Source organism: Apium graveolens, chromosome 5 (genome assembly GCF_009905375.1).
Source record: "Apium graveolens cultivar Ventura chromosome 5, ASM990537v1, whole genome shotgun sequence".
Classification (NCBI taxonomy): Eukaryota; Viridiplantae; Streptophyta; class Magnoliopsida; order Apiales; family Apiaceae; genus Apium; species Apium graveolens.
The window spans coordinates 225,625,033-225,640,381 of record NC_133651.1 but is presented as its reverse complement, the minus strand read 5'-3'; the positions used below and the strand labels follow the sequence as shown (position 1 = coordinate 225,640,381).

At 32.1% G+C, this 15,349-nt stretch overlaps 1 protein-coding gene across 1 annotated transcript; it reads left to right on the top strand.

Moving 5' to 3' along the window:
* Nucleotides 1-11,347: 11,347 nt before the first annotated feature.
* Nucleotides 11,348-15,059, top strand: LOC141724897 (multicopper oxidase LPR1-like). Its single transcript, XM_074527195.1, has 3 exons — nucleotides 11,348-11,771; nucleotides 13,007-14,464; nucleotides 14,881-15,059. Exons 1-3 carry the CDS (start codon nucleotides 11,562-11,564, stop codon nucleotides 14,932-14,934), a joined length of 1,722 nt encoding a protein of 573 aa, XP_074383296.1. The 5' UTR covers nucleotides 11,348-11,561; the 3' UTR covers nucleotides 14,935-15,059.
* Nucleotides 15,060-15,349: the final 290 nt, after the last annotated feature.

Genomic DNA, 15,349 nt, shown 5'->3' with positions numbered 1-15,349 from the left:
TATATTGCCTTTTTATTTGAGTACTCATGTTTTGGGGACATGTTTCTATGAATCATGACCTTGTGCTATCACACGGGCTGATCAACATGTGATAGTACGTCCGTCGGAGTTAGATTCCAATCTAAAAATTATCGTTTATTGTTGATAGCTTGTGAAGCTTTTATTATTGATCAAATATTACTGATTTTATCCTGTTGTTCAGTTATTATCAGAATGTGGTTTATCATTTCAAGCACATTTTATACTGCTTGTTGAGCATTTCTTTCGCTCATACTTGTTTATTAATCTAATCTTTCAGCTAAACCGGAGCAGGCTTGAATTCCAGGTTTGATTAGAGGTCAAGTGCTTGTAGATAGTTTGGTGTGTTTTCCAGGTAGACAGTTTGGGATGCTTGAATAGTATAAAGGTTTGTAATAAAATTTGAATAAATTGTAAAACTAATTAGACTTATGGTTTGTAATAACACTTGGTTTGTTTTAGTGCCTGTTTCATAATATAACCTTCAATCGATCCAGAGCATGCAAGGGGTCATATTTATTATATTATTTCGCTGTGATTATTTTATTATAGTTTATTGGCTAGTGACCCCCAAATCTAGACCTCGGGTTTGGAGGGTGTCACACTTTGTGCCTAGAGACCCAAGGTTTTTATAGTCTGGGATCCGCTAACCTAACGCTCGCTACATGGGTATTAATGTATAAGTCTTTTGGGACCTCATTCATTGCACGGTCAAATAAGCATATATGTTATGTGTTCACTGTAATAACATGAATCCTTGTATAACTCCAGTAAATTGAAGTGTTGTGAGTCATTATGTGTTTAACGTTCATTCTATTTATAAACTTGTGATTATTTTGGCGGAAAATAGGATATGATTATTGATCTAGTGTTGGGAGTACATCTGTTAAGCATCGCACACACGCACGTTTCTGGGTTATAAGTTAATTTATGGGATTTAGTTGAACTCTGTTTCGAATAATTGCATTCTTAGAAACATTGATTATTGATTGGTTATAGTTATTCTGAGGGGATCGTTGCATTATCATAAGTTGCATTCATGCATTTGTTTTGTTTTTAGTTTCGAGTCTGTTTACGCTTGAGGATAAGCATCGATTTAAGTTTGGGGGTGTGATAAGTGGATTTAATATCCACTTAGAATGCTTTATATTGGCTTAATTTAGTGTCTTGGACTCAAATATGTGGTGTTATTAATGTTTTTTTTGTGTTAAGCCATTGCAGGGCTCTAGTCAGAAGGAGGAAATGAGTTTTTCAATGTTTGATGCTAATAAGAGGTCAGGAATGGAGTTTCGGAAGATCGCACGAAGAAAGGAGCGCAAAATAACAAAAATCAGAGTTTTTGTTAGAAGGCAGGCGCGCCCACGCCTGAAGCAGGGCGGCCGCGCCAGTAGTTTCAGCAAGGCAGCGCGGCCGCGCCAGTCTGTTACTGCAGAATCTTGTTTCTATTATGATTCTGATTTTCTGAGAGTCCAGGTCCACTTGGGGATTATATATAAAGATAAAAGGACGTTTTTATCAACAAAGAAGACAAGGAGAACATTAAGAAGACCTAGAGCACACAAGACGGCTAAGGAGAAGAAAAATTAGTTTCATACTTTTGTATTCTTCGATTTAGGCGATACTTTTGGATGCTTGTTTTTGCTTTGTTCTAAACCCTATTACTTTTATATCCTATCGTAGTATTCTGAACTTATTCATTACCATGTTTTCATTGAAACCCATGGTGACGATGTGTTCGATCATGAACTAATCATTGTCATGGGATTCTAGCGGATTTATTTATGGATTTCAATAGCTGATTGTTCTAAGTCTTTAGTGTGTGGTGATTTATGATTTCCTAGTTTGGTTGTGCTTATTCATCTTTAATGCATAGCTAACATCTAAGATTGTTTGTTAATCTCTATTGAAGCGACAATGAATATAGAGGTTTAGAACTTGCCATGCTAGCATAGGTTTGTGTATTAATTGACATGCATAATTCATAGTGTAATTTTAACCATCTTACACACCCTATGTAATCATAATAGATAACTTGTTCTTAAACTGTTATGTTTTCAAATTCTATAGATATATAGGGTCTAAGCATAATTGGTGTCTACTCAACTTCTATCTTGATTGTGGATGTTTAGTAGTAGGATGTACGTATATCGAAAGATAGCGTATACTAGTTTCGTGTTATCTGATTAGTTATCATCATCATCACATACTATTGATAAAGACATAAACTTTGGATGAAGTATTTGATAAAGTTAGAATCATATGTTTTATTCTCATATAAGTAAATCACTTTTAATCTCTTAGTTAATGCATGCTAGTATATTCTCTTAAGTAGTTAATCAACTCAAATTTGTTACTTGTCTTAGTTGTGAACGATATTCATACATTGTTGCATAAGTGCATAATCTGAATTTAACCTAAACCAATCCCTGTGAGAACGAACTTGACTTACATCTTATACTACTTTTGATCACGTACGTTTGCTTGTATTTTCGCGTGTGTTTTAGTGCGAACAGTTACATATTTCTCCACCACATACTAGATATTTTGAAAGAATGCTAGATAAAATCCATCTGGTCCTGGCGACTTATCCGGGTGCATAGAAAACACAACCTCCTTTACCTCTTCCGTTGTTATATCTGAAATTAATTCCATGTTTCCATTCTCAGATACTTGGGTCACGTACTCTCTTGAGGATAATTTTCTATCCAAAATTGATGCCTTGAATAGTTCTAAAAAATATTTTTCGACCACCCCCGTACCTCTGCAGCTGTTTCTTTCCATTCCACACCTTCACCCTAGATTCATTGTAAGAAATTTCTGTCTCTGAGCTGAAGCATGTTTATAAAAAAACCATGCATTTTGATCTCCGTCACCCAACCACGGTTGTTTAGCCCTTTGTTTCCAGTATACTTCCTATTTTTCCAGTAAACTCAAGTATTCCCATCTCACAGCATTATAAGTCTGAACTCCATGATCGTCTCGTAGACTTCTCAGATTTTTTAACCGGACTTTGTAATTTATAAGCTTCAATTTATATTCTTCAGTAAGCCCCCCCACTCGTGCAACTCCAGCGCACATAACTTAATTTTCTCCAATAATGTTCGATCATCCCCACGTTCCCATCCATTTTTAACCACCTCGTGATAATTTTCAAAATGAAAACAACGCTCCTTGGACAAATATATTTGTTTATTAAGCTTCATATGTAAAGGAAAGTGATCCGATGTAGCAACTTCAATGTCACGAACCTCTGCCTCCGGAAATAAATCACACTAATCCTTATTAGCCATTCCACGATCAAGTCGCTCCTGAACCCAATTTGATTGTCCACGTGCCTTTTCCCAAGTATACTTCTTCCCTATGAAGCCCAAATCCAGAATACCACAACTCTAAACTGTTTCTGCAAACCCCTGCATACATCGTAAAATAACATCAGGAAGCTTAATCAAGTATCAAATTCAATCAATAACCCCAGAATCAAAAAGCCCTTCGACCTATAAACCCTAAAATTCGAAATTAAAATTTACTAACCCGAGGTATGATTTGATGATATAATTGGATTGTACTCTTCAAGAGCTTCACAACGACTATAAACATCATTGGTTTTGCTTTCCAGATCAAGCCAAAATCATGCTTTGATTCTCAAGAACGCATAAACCTTAACCCTAGAAATTTTAGAGAATTTTCTAGAATTTTTGCTATATTTGTCTGATTTTTTATAATTAATAATAATTAAATAATAAATAAATTCTATTTATAGTTACAAAAAATAATACCCCCAAAATTATTTAGGGCCTAATTATATCATTTAATAAATATAATTAGCCCAAAATTAATAATTAACGAGGAAATTTTTTTAATTCAATAAATACAAAAATTATGTCAAAATTTCTTAAAAATTACGAATATTTCAAAAATGCAAAAACATTGAATTTTTGAAAGTCACATAATTTTATAAAAATAAAAATACGATTTTTGTGGGATTTGACGTCCAAGTAGGGGCCCAGAAAAATCATTTTTCACGAGACGAAATATTTTCTAAATTAACTAGATGTTCTGAAAATCAATATAATAATTACCGTATGACGCAAAATAAGGCCAAACGCCCTACACACAATAACGGCTATTGAAATTGATTCTCGATAGCATAATATTCAATATAAACCCATTTAACACGTAATAAAATAGCCGAAAAATATCTCGAACCACACTACATATATATAGCACATAACAGCTAGCATTTTCTGATCAATTATAACTTATAATATCATAAATCATATAATACACATTTAATATAATATAAAACAGTCGTAATTTCCCGGTTTTTACAGCGTTTTTGTGTTTTGAGAGAGTCGAGAGAAAAAAATGAGATGATAAATTAAATTTGAGAGAGAGAGGGGGGAGACGGATGAGAACTGGGAAATATCGTCAAGGAGAATAAAACTTGATATCGAAAAAAGTGATGTTTAAGCAAAAAAATAAAAACCAGTTTTCTAAATAAACCGATGTTTATAAGTTCATTAGACATCAGTACATGATGATGTTTAATATGATCATAGACATCAATTAATTTGTTAGAAAATTGAAGTCTAGAGCTAAATAGACATCGGTTATAAGAAATTATTTAATGTGTCATAAAACATGTTATACATCACTTTCAAAGAAAGAAACGACGCATATGTAAAAAATCACTTAGTGTGTTATATGTTTTCTATAATATATTGCAAGTAATTTGTTTATGAAATTAATTACATCGAACATATTTTATAAAAAATATATCATAGACATTCACTTAAGTTATAACCGAAGTGTATTTAATTACAGACATCGGTTTCTGGCCTAGAAAAAATTGTCATCATCAGAATCGTCAAAGCCTAGAAAAAGAAAACTGTAACATGACATGATACACACTATCAATCATCAAGATTGATAATGATTGATATTAAGCCGCTTTCACTGAAATGTTTCGTAAACTTTATTTAAATTATTAGGGACTATACACTTTAATTTTTTAGAACACTACAAGAAAAAGGTCAATAAACAATGGCTCAGAACTGATGTCTAAAATGTTCAAAATCGATGTGTATGTGGGTGTCATAAAAAGTCCCTATTTTTCATGTCGATTTTGTACCAATGTGAACATCAGTTTTGAACCAATGTGAAAGATAATGTATGTAACATCCGGGACATAGCGTCTAATTATTTTTATCAATAAATGATTATTATGTGATTATTATGTGAATTTTTGGTGAATTATCTGATGATTGATAATAATATTGAGATGTTTGTATATAATAAAATGTGAGTATGTTAATTTTAATATGTCCAGAATAAAATATAGACAATTAAGGTATTTTTCTTGTAATTTTTGGAGTGTTATATGATTTTATAATGATTTGTGAATTTATTAATTATTTTCTGAATAATTACGAAATTATTTTATAAAGTCGGGAATCGTCCAACTTCAACCGTTTTTACGTTTTTACAACCCGAAACTCTTCCGAAAACTCCATCCTAACCTAATCTGATAATTCCAGACATTTTCCGTGTTTTGACTTTTTCGATCCGGATTACGGTTTAACTTGTGCGCGACCCGACATAAAATTTTCGATACGATAATCATTTCGATAAATCAACAAAACCCGTATTCTCAAAAGACGGGATAATATTACATTATTTTCGTATAAAGTGTTTTATAAAAAGCCCGGTTTGGATAATTATCCAATACAGGTATCAAATTGGATCGTTTTTTCAGTTATTTAGCAGCTAAGTAACTAATTTATCGATCCAACACGAACCAATATTTCATAAATATAAATTGCCTTTTTCTTATTTCATTTTATTCGTATAATCATAATCAGTCATTAAAAGTATAGAAATTACAGAGAAAACCCTAAAACACCGCGTTCTTGAAAATCAAACCCTCAAACGAAGGCGTTATCGAACTCCGATTCGGGCGTGCCATATATCAAATCGAAGCTCCTGAAAAGTACTTTCTGAATCAATCAACCATTTTAGTGCAAAAATTAAAGTGATTTTGTTATTTATTTATATAAATTTGAATTGTTTAATAATTAAAATATGAATTTTTATTGTTGATGTTGTTTGTGTGATTTGATGCTAGAATCATGTAGATCTTTTCTTCCTGGTCATTTTGGTATATTATATGACTAATTTGGAGTTCAATAACATATAGAAAATTGAGTTTGATTCTCGGATTCAAAAATTAGGGTTTATAGAGTTTGAATGTTCTTAACTGAAATTTAGACATTTTTTATTCAAGGGTTATTAGATAAAATTGATTGCACATAATTGTAGATCGTTTAAAAACCAATCGAATGTTATATTTGAAATCACCAAATGATTACGGGAAGACAGAGATCGGAAAATCGAGGTTCGCCGGCGGCGAAACTTCGATAAAATATTTCGGTCAAATGATCGAGTGTTTGGGGGAAATGATTCTGCAGATTTATTCTTGGCATCTCAGAGAGCATTCGTCGATGTTTTGGTCAAGTTCTGGGCAACTTTTAAGCTCTCCGGAAATCTTGGTGGCCGCCGTTAATGGCGGGCGGCCACCGGAGAAGAAAGGTGAGGAAGACGATGGCGAATTATATTTTAGCCATCGTTCTTTCCTCATTTTTACAAAACAGTCCCTGAGGTTTTAAAAATTCTTAAAAATTAGATTTATGTTTTAAAATGTTCAAAAATCATATTCCAGTTTTATTATTTTCAAAATTTGTATTTTCTTTTTATAATTAATTTCAAAAATTGTTTTTAATTATTTTAAATCCCAAAAATTCATTATTTATTATTCTGAAAATTATTTTTAATTCAAAATTAAATCTAAATTATTTAATTAATTAATTTTAGTTAATAATTAATTATTTGATTAGTCAATTAATTTAAATGCTAATTGATTAATTAACATAATTAGTTATTATAAAAATTCCGAAAAATAGTTTCGAGCTTTAAATTATTATTTTTAATTATTTTCAAGACTCGATAATTATTATAAAATTATTTTAAAGTCAGATTCGGGTGTTCGAACCCTATTATTTAATTATAAAATGATTTAAAGACCCGTTTTAATTCCGAAAAATGTTCAAAAATTAGTATTACATAGATCGTTGGTCCGTTTAATACGAAACAAACGCCGCTAGAATCAAAAAAAATATTTTGCTTCTATTAAAAATATTTTCGAGACCTAAATTCTTTTGCATCAAAAGGGCGTTTATTTTATGAATCATTTTGAGTCGGTTATTGATCGATAAAATGCTCTTTTTGACCCGATTTCAATTCTAAACATATCGATACCTATCTTTTGATGATTCAACTTATGTGCAACATAAATTATGTGACTATGTGTTATATGAAACGTGTGATACGTTTCTTATGTGTTTATATGTTATATGAACTATGAGTCCATGTGTCTATTAAACTTTATATGATTAAAGATGATCCTTATCTGTTATTATCAGGCGGGTAGACGATAAGGATAAACGTATAGACTAGACAATTATATATTGTTAGTTAATTGAATGGTATCTTTTATGATAGATACGCATAGTACGAGGCATTCAAAACTAGACAGAGATTGTAAAAGTAAAGCCTGATTACGTGTAGTAATGAAACGAGTGGATTCAGAATAGAGAGAAATCTGAAATGGTGAATGATAAGAAATGTCAAGTTGTCTGTCAATGGAAATGCAAACACATCAGGACTGAGTGTTATGGAAGATAGTTAAAGATCAGAGGTTTATCAATTGAGGCAAGTATTCCTAAACTTTTTTCTAAAAATACTACAAATATTTCTTCATTCCTATTCTAAGTTCAGAATAGTTAAATAGTTTTAAATTTTGCTGCAATTACTCTTAATTATGCAAGTACTTCTTTGATCTTGTTCCTTGATTATCGATTGATCTCTTAAGCAAATACCTATTGTTCCAGGTTATTTGTGAACCCCAAATCAGGATGTTTTGAAATCAAAGTGATTTGACATCAAAATACTCCACGGAATGGATGGTTACGATGAAGCCAGGAATGGGCTGGACCCTAAGGGCCAGAGATGGCTGGACCCTAAGGACCAGAAATGGCTGGACCCTTAACTATTAGGCCATAGTGCCTGGGTATCCCATATGTTGGCGGGTCTATGCAGTTAGGTATAGATTCGCACTATATCCTGACTGATCAGCAGGTTATAGTGCATATGTTGGTTTCTAGTGTCCAGTCTAATTTATTGTTGATCGTCATTAACGACATTCTTTCTTAAATAGTTTATGATTACAAAATCAAATAAATATTTAATTCAAAGAGATGAATTAGTGAAATGTTCATTGTTCCTTTACAGAGAAATGTGATTTATGATTAAAGGCCAATAAGGGCCAATGTTTTATTCGCTCAACTGTTTTATATAAATAAAAGTGTTTTAATATCCTTTAAAGATTGTTTCCAGAAGTTTCTTTGATATGATACCTGAAAACCATTTATGATACTTGCTGGGCATTTTTGGCTTACTCTTGCTTTGTGAATTCTTATTTCTTTCGGTATCAAATGAGGACAAGAGTGAATAACTTTTAATAGACAACAAAGTGGAGAGATTTCAGCTGAAGGAATTTGAAGGTGTCAGAGTGAATAATACGAGGAAGTTAGTAAAGAGGTAATGAAATTGTATTTAGTTATTGTAATTTTAGAAGGTTAGATTCTTGTTTCAAACTATAACCTGTAAGCGATATGGAATAATGAGGGGTTGTCTGTATATTTGTTTTAATATACAGGATTGTATTATTTAAAGTTGTTTAGTGACACCCAATCCTGACCCGGATTTGGGGATGTTACATTGTAATACATTATTTCTAAATAAATAACCGCTATATTAGATATACTAAGATATTATTTAGAGATCGATGTGAAAAACAAGAAAAGATGTCAACTGGCCTATAAAACAATGCTTCTGTAATACATCAATCATTGTTTGATATAAAAAACTCAGATTATCATTAAAGAAAGTAATGTAATATCATAAAAATATATGTTGTGTTTTGAGAGAGCCGAGAGAAATAAAGAAGATGATAAAAGAGATTTTTTGAGAAAGAGAGAGAGACAGAAGAGAATTGAGAAAATATAGGGGAGTAGAATTGAGAAAATAATTGGGAAATTGTTACATAATGTCATGTGTCTCGCATGCGCTATTATGCTAGTTTATTATAAGAAACGAATGTACATATATTTCATAAAAAGAAAAAGAGATAAAATAAAATAAATTCTAATCAGAAAAATCTTGAACTAAATACTAAAAGAAATAAAAATTATGCATAGAAAACCTAATTAAAACACACAAACAAGCTAAAAAAATGACACCGATTGCTTAAAAAAAACCAAAATATATGCCATGTATTCATGCATTTCATTTGTTTAACTAACATATTTAAGTAGCACAGTTGAATAACTCAAGTGATTAAGAGTTTATCCTCTGTCGTCCCAGGTACTGGGTTTGATCCTCGCTCTCCTCGAGAATTTATAAGAACGGATATTTATTTATAAGGTTATAAGTCATATTTGTCAAAAAAACTAACATATTTAAGTAGGAAACTACAATAATGTGCCATATTTAAGTGTCGTATTTAACAAAAATATACAATAAAGAAAAAGTATGAAGAAAAGTATAGATCGTTGGTGCGTGATAAATTATGGATATTTTAATCATTTTTAGTAAATATATATTATATTTATAACTTAATAATGTTTATATGAGTTAAAAATTAATCACATTGAATATTAATGGAGAATACGAGGACGTTTAGGTAGCGTTCTCAAATCATTTCATTCTAATTTTCTCAATTTTTTGAGCTGATAAATATCAAAAATTACAGTTAACTTATATTTACCTAACCATGTTATCACGTTCGTGAATTTCTCCTAAAATTTCTATAACATATTTCACTAAGATTTTTACAATTTTTAAGCTAAAGAAAAAACTACAATTAACTTATATTTTCCAAAATATATTATCGTTGTTCGTGACATCCTCCCAAAGTTTCTACAACATCTCCCATTAAGATTTTTGCAATTATTAAGCTAAATAATAACAACGAAAAATCTTAAGTATCTTCTATTCTCGTAAACTTTCTCGATCCTCTTATTAAATCAACTTATCATTATAATATTCTCCTGAAATTTCTCATTTCTCTTTATATCAACTTATCATCTTGATATTTTTCTAAAATTTCTTTTTTTCTACACTTTTTTTCTAAATCAGCTTACCATCATATATAATGGTCTCGTAAAATTTCTCTTACCTCTATAAATGAGCCTACTATCTAAATATTCTCCTAAAGTTTTATTTCAAAATATAATCTCCTAACATTTCTAACACATTCCGCATGGAATCAGCTTACCATATAAAAATACTTAATAAATCTTAATAAGGTACATGCACTATTTCGAGTTAAAAATGATGTCAATTCCAAAAATTTTGGTTCAATAAAACTTAGTTGAATTGAAACGAATCATATTAAGTATCAACCTAACCCGGATTATTCTCTCGATCTTAAACAAATAGTATTCTCTCGATCTTAACCAATTTTCAAAATAAAGGACAAGAAAAGAAAATTTATATTTTAATACTCAAGTATTTCTTATTACGTTGTTTATTATTTTTATTACGTTGCTAATATTACTCATTAATTTAAGATATATTATATAAATTTCGTAATGAAACAAGAAGTATAGAAAGAAGGAAAAGATTATATAGAAAATTGAGTAGTAACAGTGTTTACGTAATTGCAAAATAGATATTTGCAGGGTTAATACCTACCATTAGATAATAAGTAATAACTAATTTAAGGATTGAGTTCGAATCTCCAACATAAACGAGCTCTTCACTGAACTATGCTTTTATTTATTATTGTAAAAATGATGAGTTCTGCTTGTCTGAATTATGCTTTTATTTATTATTATAAAAATGATGAGTTCTGCTTTTCAGGTGGGATGATTTGAACTGAAAGATTTTTACATTTACTCAATATATTGGCACAGTAAAATACTTCTTATTTTATTATATCTAGTCCACCACATTGATTTTTTTTTGTACGAATATGTATATCTCGTAAAAAAAGATAAAAAAAAAAAGGAAAAGGAAAAACGTTATCATTAGATTTATAGAAAAAAAAAAAAAAACTTTACGTGACTCGCTTAAAGTATCCATTAAAGATTTTTAATCGCGTAAACGAAAAAGTTAAGAACCAAAACAGAAACTAGACAATAGCTTTAAAAAGGATATATGTTGGTGTGTGATAATGCAGGAATTGGAATTTAGCAAGCTGGCAATAAAAAAGGGCAAATGGAAAGAACTAGGCTAATATCTTGTCATATACATTATATTTCAAGGTTTGGATTCTCATTTCAACAAAAAAGGATTAGCATCCACATTGATTATATAAAAATAAAATCTAAAGTTCAAATAAACGTATACTACATATATTCTCTTCCTAAAGAGACTATAACAATAAGCTCTGGGTCACACATTCTCTTGTTTGTAGTAAGAAAATGGAGAGAGTATTGAGGTTGGTGACTGTGTGTTTGGCTTTGTTTGGTTTTTGTGTAGACAAGACATGGGGAATTGGTCTGTTAAGTCCTTCCAAGTTGAAAATGTTTGTAGATGAGCTTCCTGATATGCCACGAACCTCAGGCTTTCAAGTTGTTAATGGCGTTTCTGTCCCCAAGTCACTCACCATTGGCATGTTTCGCAAGAAATGGGTTAGTACTGCCAACTCATATACATCTCTCATATTCTCCTTTTTAACATCACAGTTCAAGCTTCTTTCTTTGTTTACATGGCTTTTGTGTGTGTATCTGTGGTGTATATTATGCGCAGGCAGGTGTAAGCTATAATATTTTCCAAAGATGATTCTAATCGGATTATTCTAATTGATCTTTTCACCCTTTCGTTCCTTTATCTTTTAACTACAACATACTCACACATCTATCATGTTTTTGACAACAATCGAACTCTTGACAGAGTGAGTTAGATTCCTCCCTTTTATTAGGTAAGAAATAAGATTGAAAAATTCAATACAACAAAGTTTATTATGTACTCTGGAGTCGGATAAACTTTTTGAAATTCATGGCCATTTACACTTTGGCGACATTGTTAACCATGACTGTTTTGCACTTGGTTGGGAATTGTCAATCTTAGCAAACAGACTGTAAGCAACGCTAAGTATTAAAATAGCACCCCATTACTTCTCTTTTACAAAACCTTTATTCCTATATATAAAGAAATCCGATTTACGTGTGTGGTGTATATAAGCTTCTGACTTTGTAGTCCAAAATGATTATAAAGCATCCCCCACCAAAATTATATGGTTATTTTATTTTCTACGTGTGTTTTCAAAACAGTAGTTTGTAAAAATTTAACTAAAATTTAACTACCAACGCCAAGAGACGATTATAGAAATTCAATATCAATAACTTATTACCAACGTAACAAAAAATTATATTCGCTAGCTCATGAATCAAGAGACGATTATAGAAATTCAATATCAATAACTTATTACCAACATAAGAAAAAATTATATTCGCTAACTCATGAAGCAATATATTAACTAATTGTGCTTTGTATCTTCCTCTTGTACAACAACAGAAGCCAAGTTGGAGCTCCGATTAGGTTTATTAGAACCGTTGAAAAGTATAAGATCATATTGGTTTCTTTCTCTATCATCTTAAAGTTTTAGATGGACTGATTACTTAAAATGGTATCAGAGCTTGGTTTATGGAGGGACTCGGATCTCGGACCCGAGTGCTCACACCCTTATTTATTTAATTTAAATTTAAATATTTGTTATTATTATTGATATTGGTATTGATTATATTTGTTGTTGTTAATCGACACGAAAATATTGTACGATTGAGGAAGAGTGTTTTTTTTCCTTCTTTTTTAGCTCTTCCCTTAATTCTAGAATAATGTTGTACTCTATATATACTTGTTGCAGAAATTCCATAGAGACCTTCCTCCAACTCCAGTGTTTGCGTATGGTACATCCAAGTCCAAAGCTACTGTCCCTGGTCCAACTATTGAAGCCGTCCATGGAGTAGCTATTAATGTGACATGGAAAAATTACCTCCCTCCAAAGCACATTCTCCCTTGGGATCCAACCATCCCCAATGCCATGACTCTCGCAAAGAAGGGCATTCCAACAGTGGTGCACCTCCATGGAGCCATTGATGAACCCGAGAGCGATGGAAATGCGTATGCATGGTTCACTGCCAAATTCAAAGAGAGAGGATCAGCTTGGACTAAGAAAACATATCACTATAGCAACAATCAGCATCCAGGAAATTTATGGTACCATGATCATGCAATGGGGCTGACGCGTGTCAATCTCTTGGCTGGTTTAATTGGATCATATATAATTCGTCATCCTGCTGTCGAGGCTCCACTTGGATTACCTCATGGAGCTCAATTTGATCGACCACTGGTCGTCTTTGATCGTACTTTCCGCACAGATGGTTCATTGTACATGAATTCCACCGGAAACAATCCCTCCATACATCCGCAATGGCAACCTGAATATTTCGGTGATGCAATCATTGTAAATGGCAAGGCATGGCCCCGAATGATTGTACGAAGGAGAAAATACCGGTTTCGTATACTCAATGCAAGCAATGCTCGTTTCTTTAGATTCTACTTTACCAATGGTCTAACATTTATCCATGTGGGATCCGATTCTACTTACAACCAACGGCCAGTAACAGTAAACAAGCTCCTTGTAGCTCCATCAGAAATGGCTGATGTGATCGTTGACTTCTCAAAATCAGAATCCAATTCGGTTATTCTATTTAATGACGCAGCATATCCGTACCCGTCTGGTGACCCCGTCAATAAAGTTAACAGCAAAGTCATGAAATTCATAATCATGCCACATCAAGAACTTGACACATCTAGAGTGCCTAAGAAATTGGTGCAATATCCATCACCTGATATATCCAGTGCTTCACGAACACGGTATATAACAATGTACGAGTACACAACCAAATCTGACGAGCCTACTCATTTGAATATAAATGGTAAATCTTCTGAAGACCCTGTGACAGAGAAGCCTAAGGTGGGAACATCAGAGATATGGTATGTGATCAACTTAACGGATGACAATCACCCACTTCACATACATTTGGGTCTTTTTTCGGTACTGAATCAGACAGAGTTGGTCAATGTGGATGAATTTAAAGAATGCATGATGAAGCTAAAAGACGCTAAGAAGTGCCATGTAGACAAGTATGCACGGGGCAAAAACATAGCGGTGGTGGCTCATGAGAAAGGGTGGAAGAACGTGTACAAGATGTTACCTGGCTACCTTACAACGATACTAGTAAGATTTTCGTATGTACATACGAACGCGTCATATCCGTTTGATGCAACCTCAGAGCCTGGTTACGTCTACCATTGCCACGTAAGTGTTTACTTATCATACATGTTCAACATTTTAAACTATATACATAATCAGTATACTAACTTACACTTTAAAAGTAAAACCTAAGATTTTTAAAAGATATCGTCTTATTATTACTTGGTCTTTGGTAAATTTCTTCACTGAAAATATAATCTATGATGTCACGAGATCACAGATTCACAGTTTCTTGAATCTATAAAGAAAGCTTCCAAAAATGTTCTCTTGCCTGCACCATAAAGTTAAAATCCTATCTTTTTGATAATTGGAATCGTTCACATGATGAATAATTCTTGTTTCTTAGTCTTACATGTAGGGTATAATGATTTTATATGAAGAAATAGGAGCTGACTTGCTATTCCTTATTTTAGCATTCTGGGACAACTAGTATAACATACATTTCCATATGATAAATGCAGATCTTGGATCATGAAGACAATGTGATGATGAGGCCCTTGAAGTTGGTCAATTAGAAAAGCTTGTTTGTTTCTTGCACACAGAATAGAAAAAGTTTTCAGAATATGAAGGGAGACTATTAATATTATTCATAATGTGATATACTGTCCTATTCTTTTTCATTTTTGCTTTTGCCCTTTCATATTTTTCTTCTTCCACCTAGATTTACATTTTTACCTTTAAGTTGATTTCCCAGGCGACTTACATTCGTTAAGCACTAAATTCATGCATGTTGCAGGCTCTCCATTAAAGTAACTAATATCAATGACACCTTGGACTTGAAATTTTTAAGCACCTCAGGCCGTCTTTAATGTATGAGCCCAATTCCAACATATTTGGGTCTTATTAACATGCCTAGATAAGAAAAAAAAACTGTTTTTGGTATGAAGCTGATCAGGGTGCTCCAATGCAATATCATCGAATAGTTAAAAG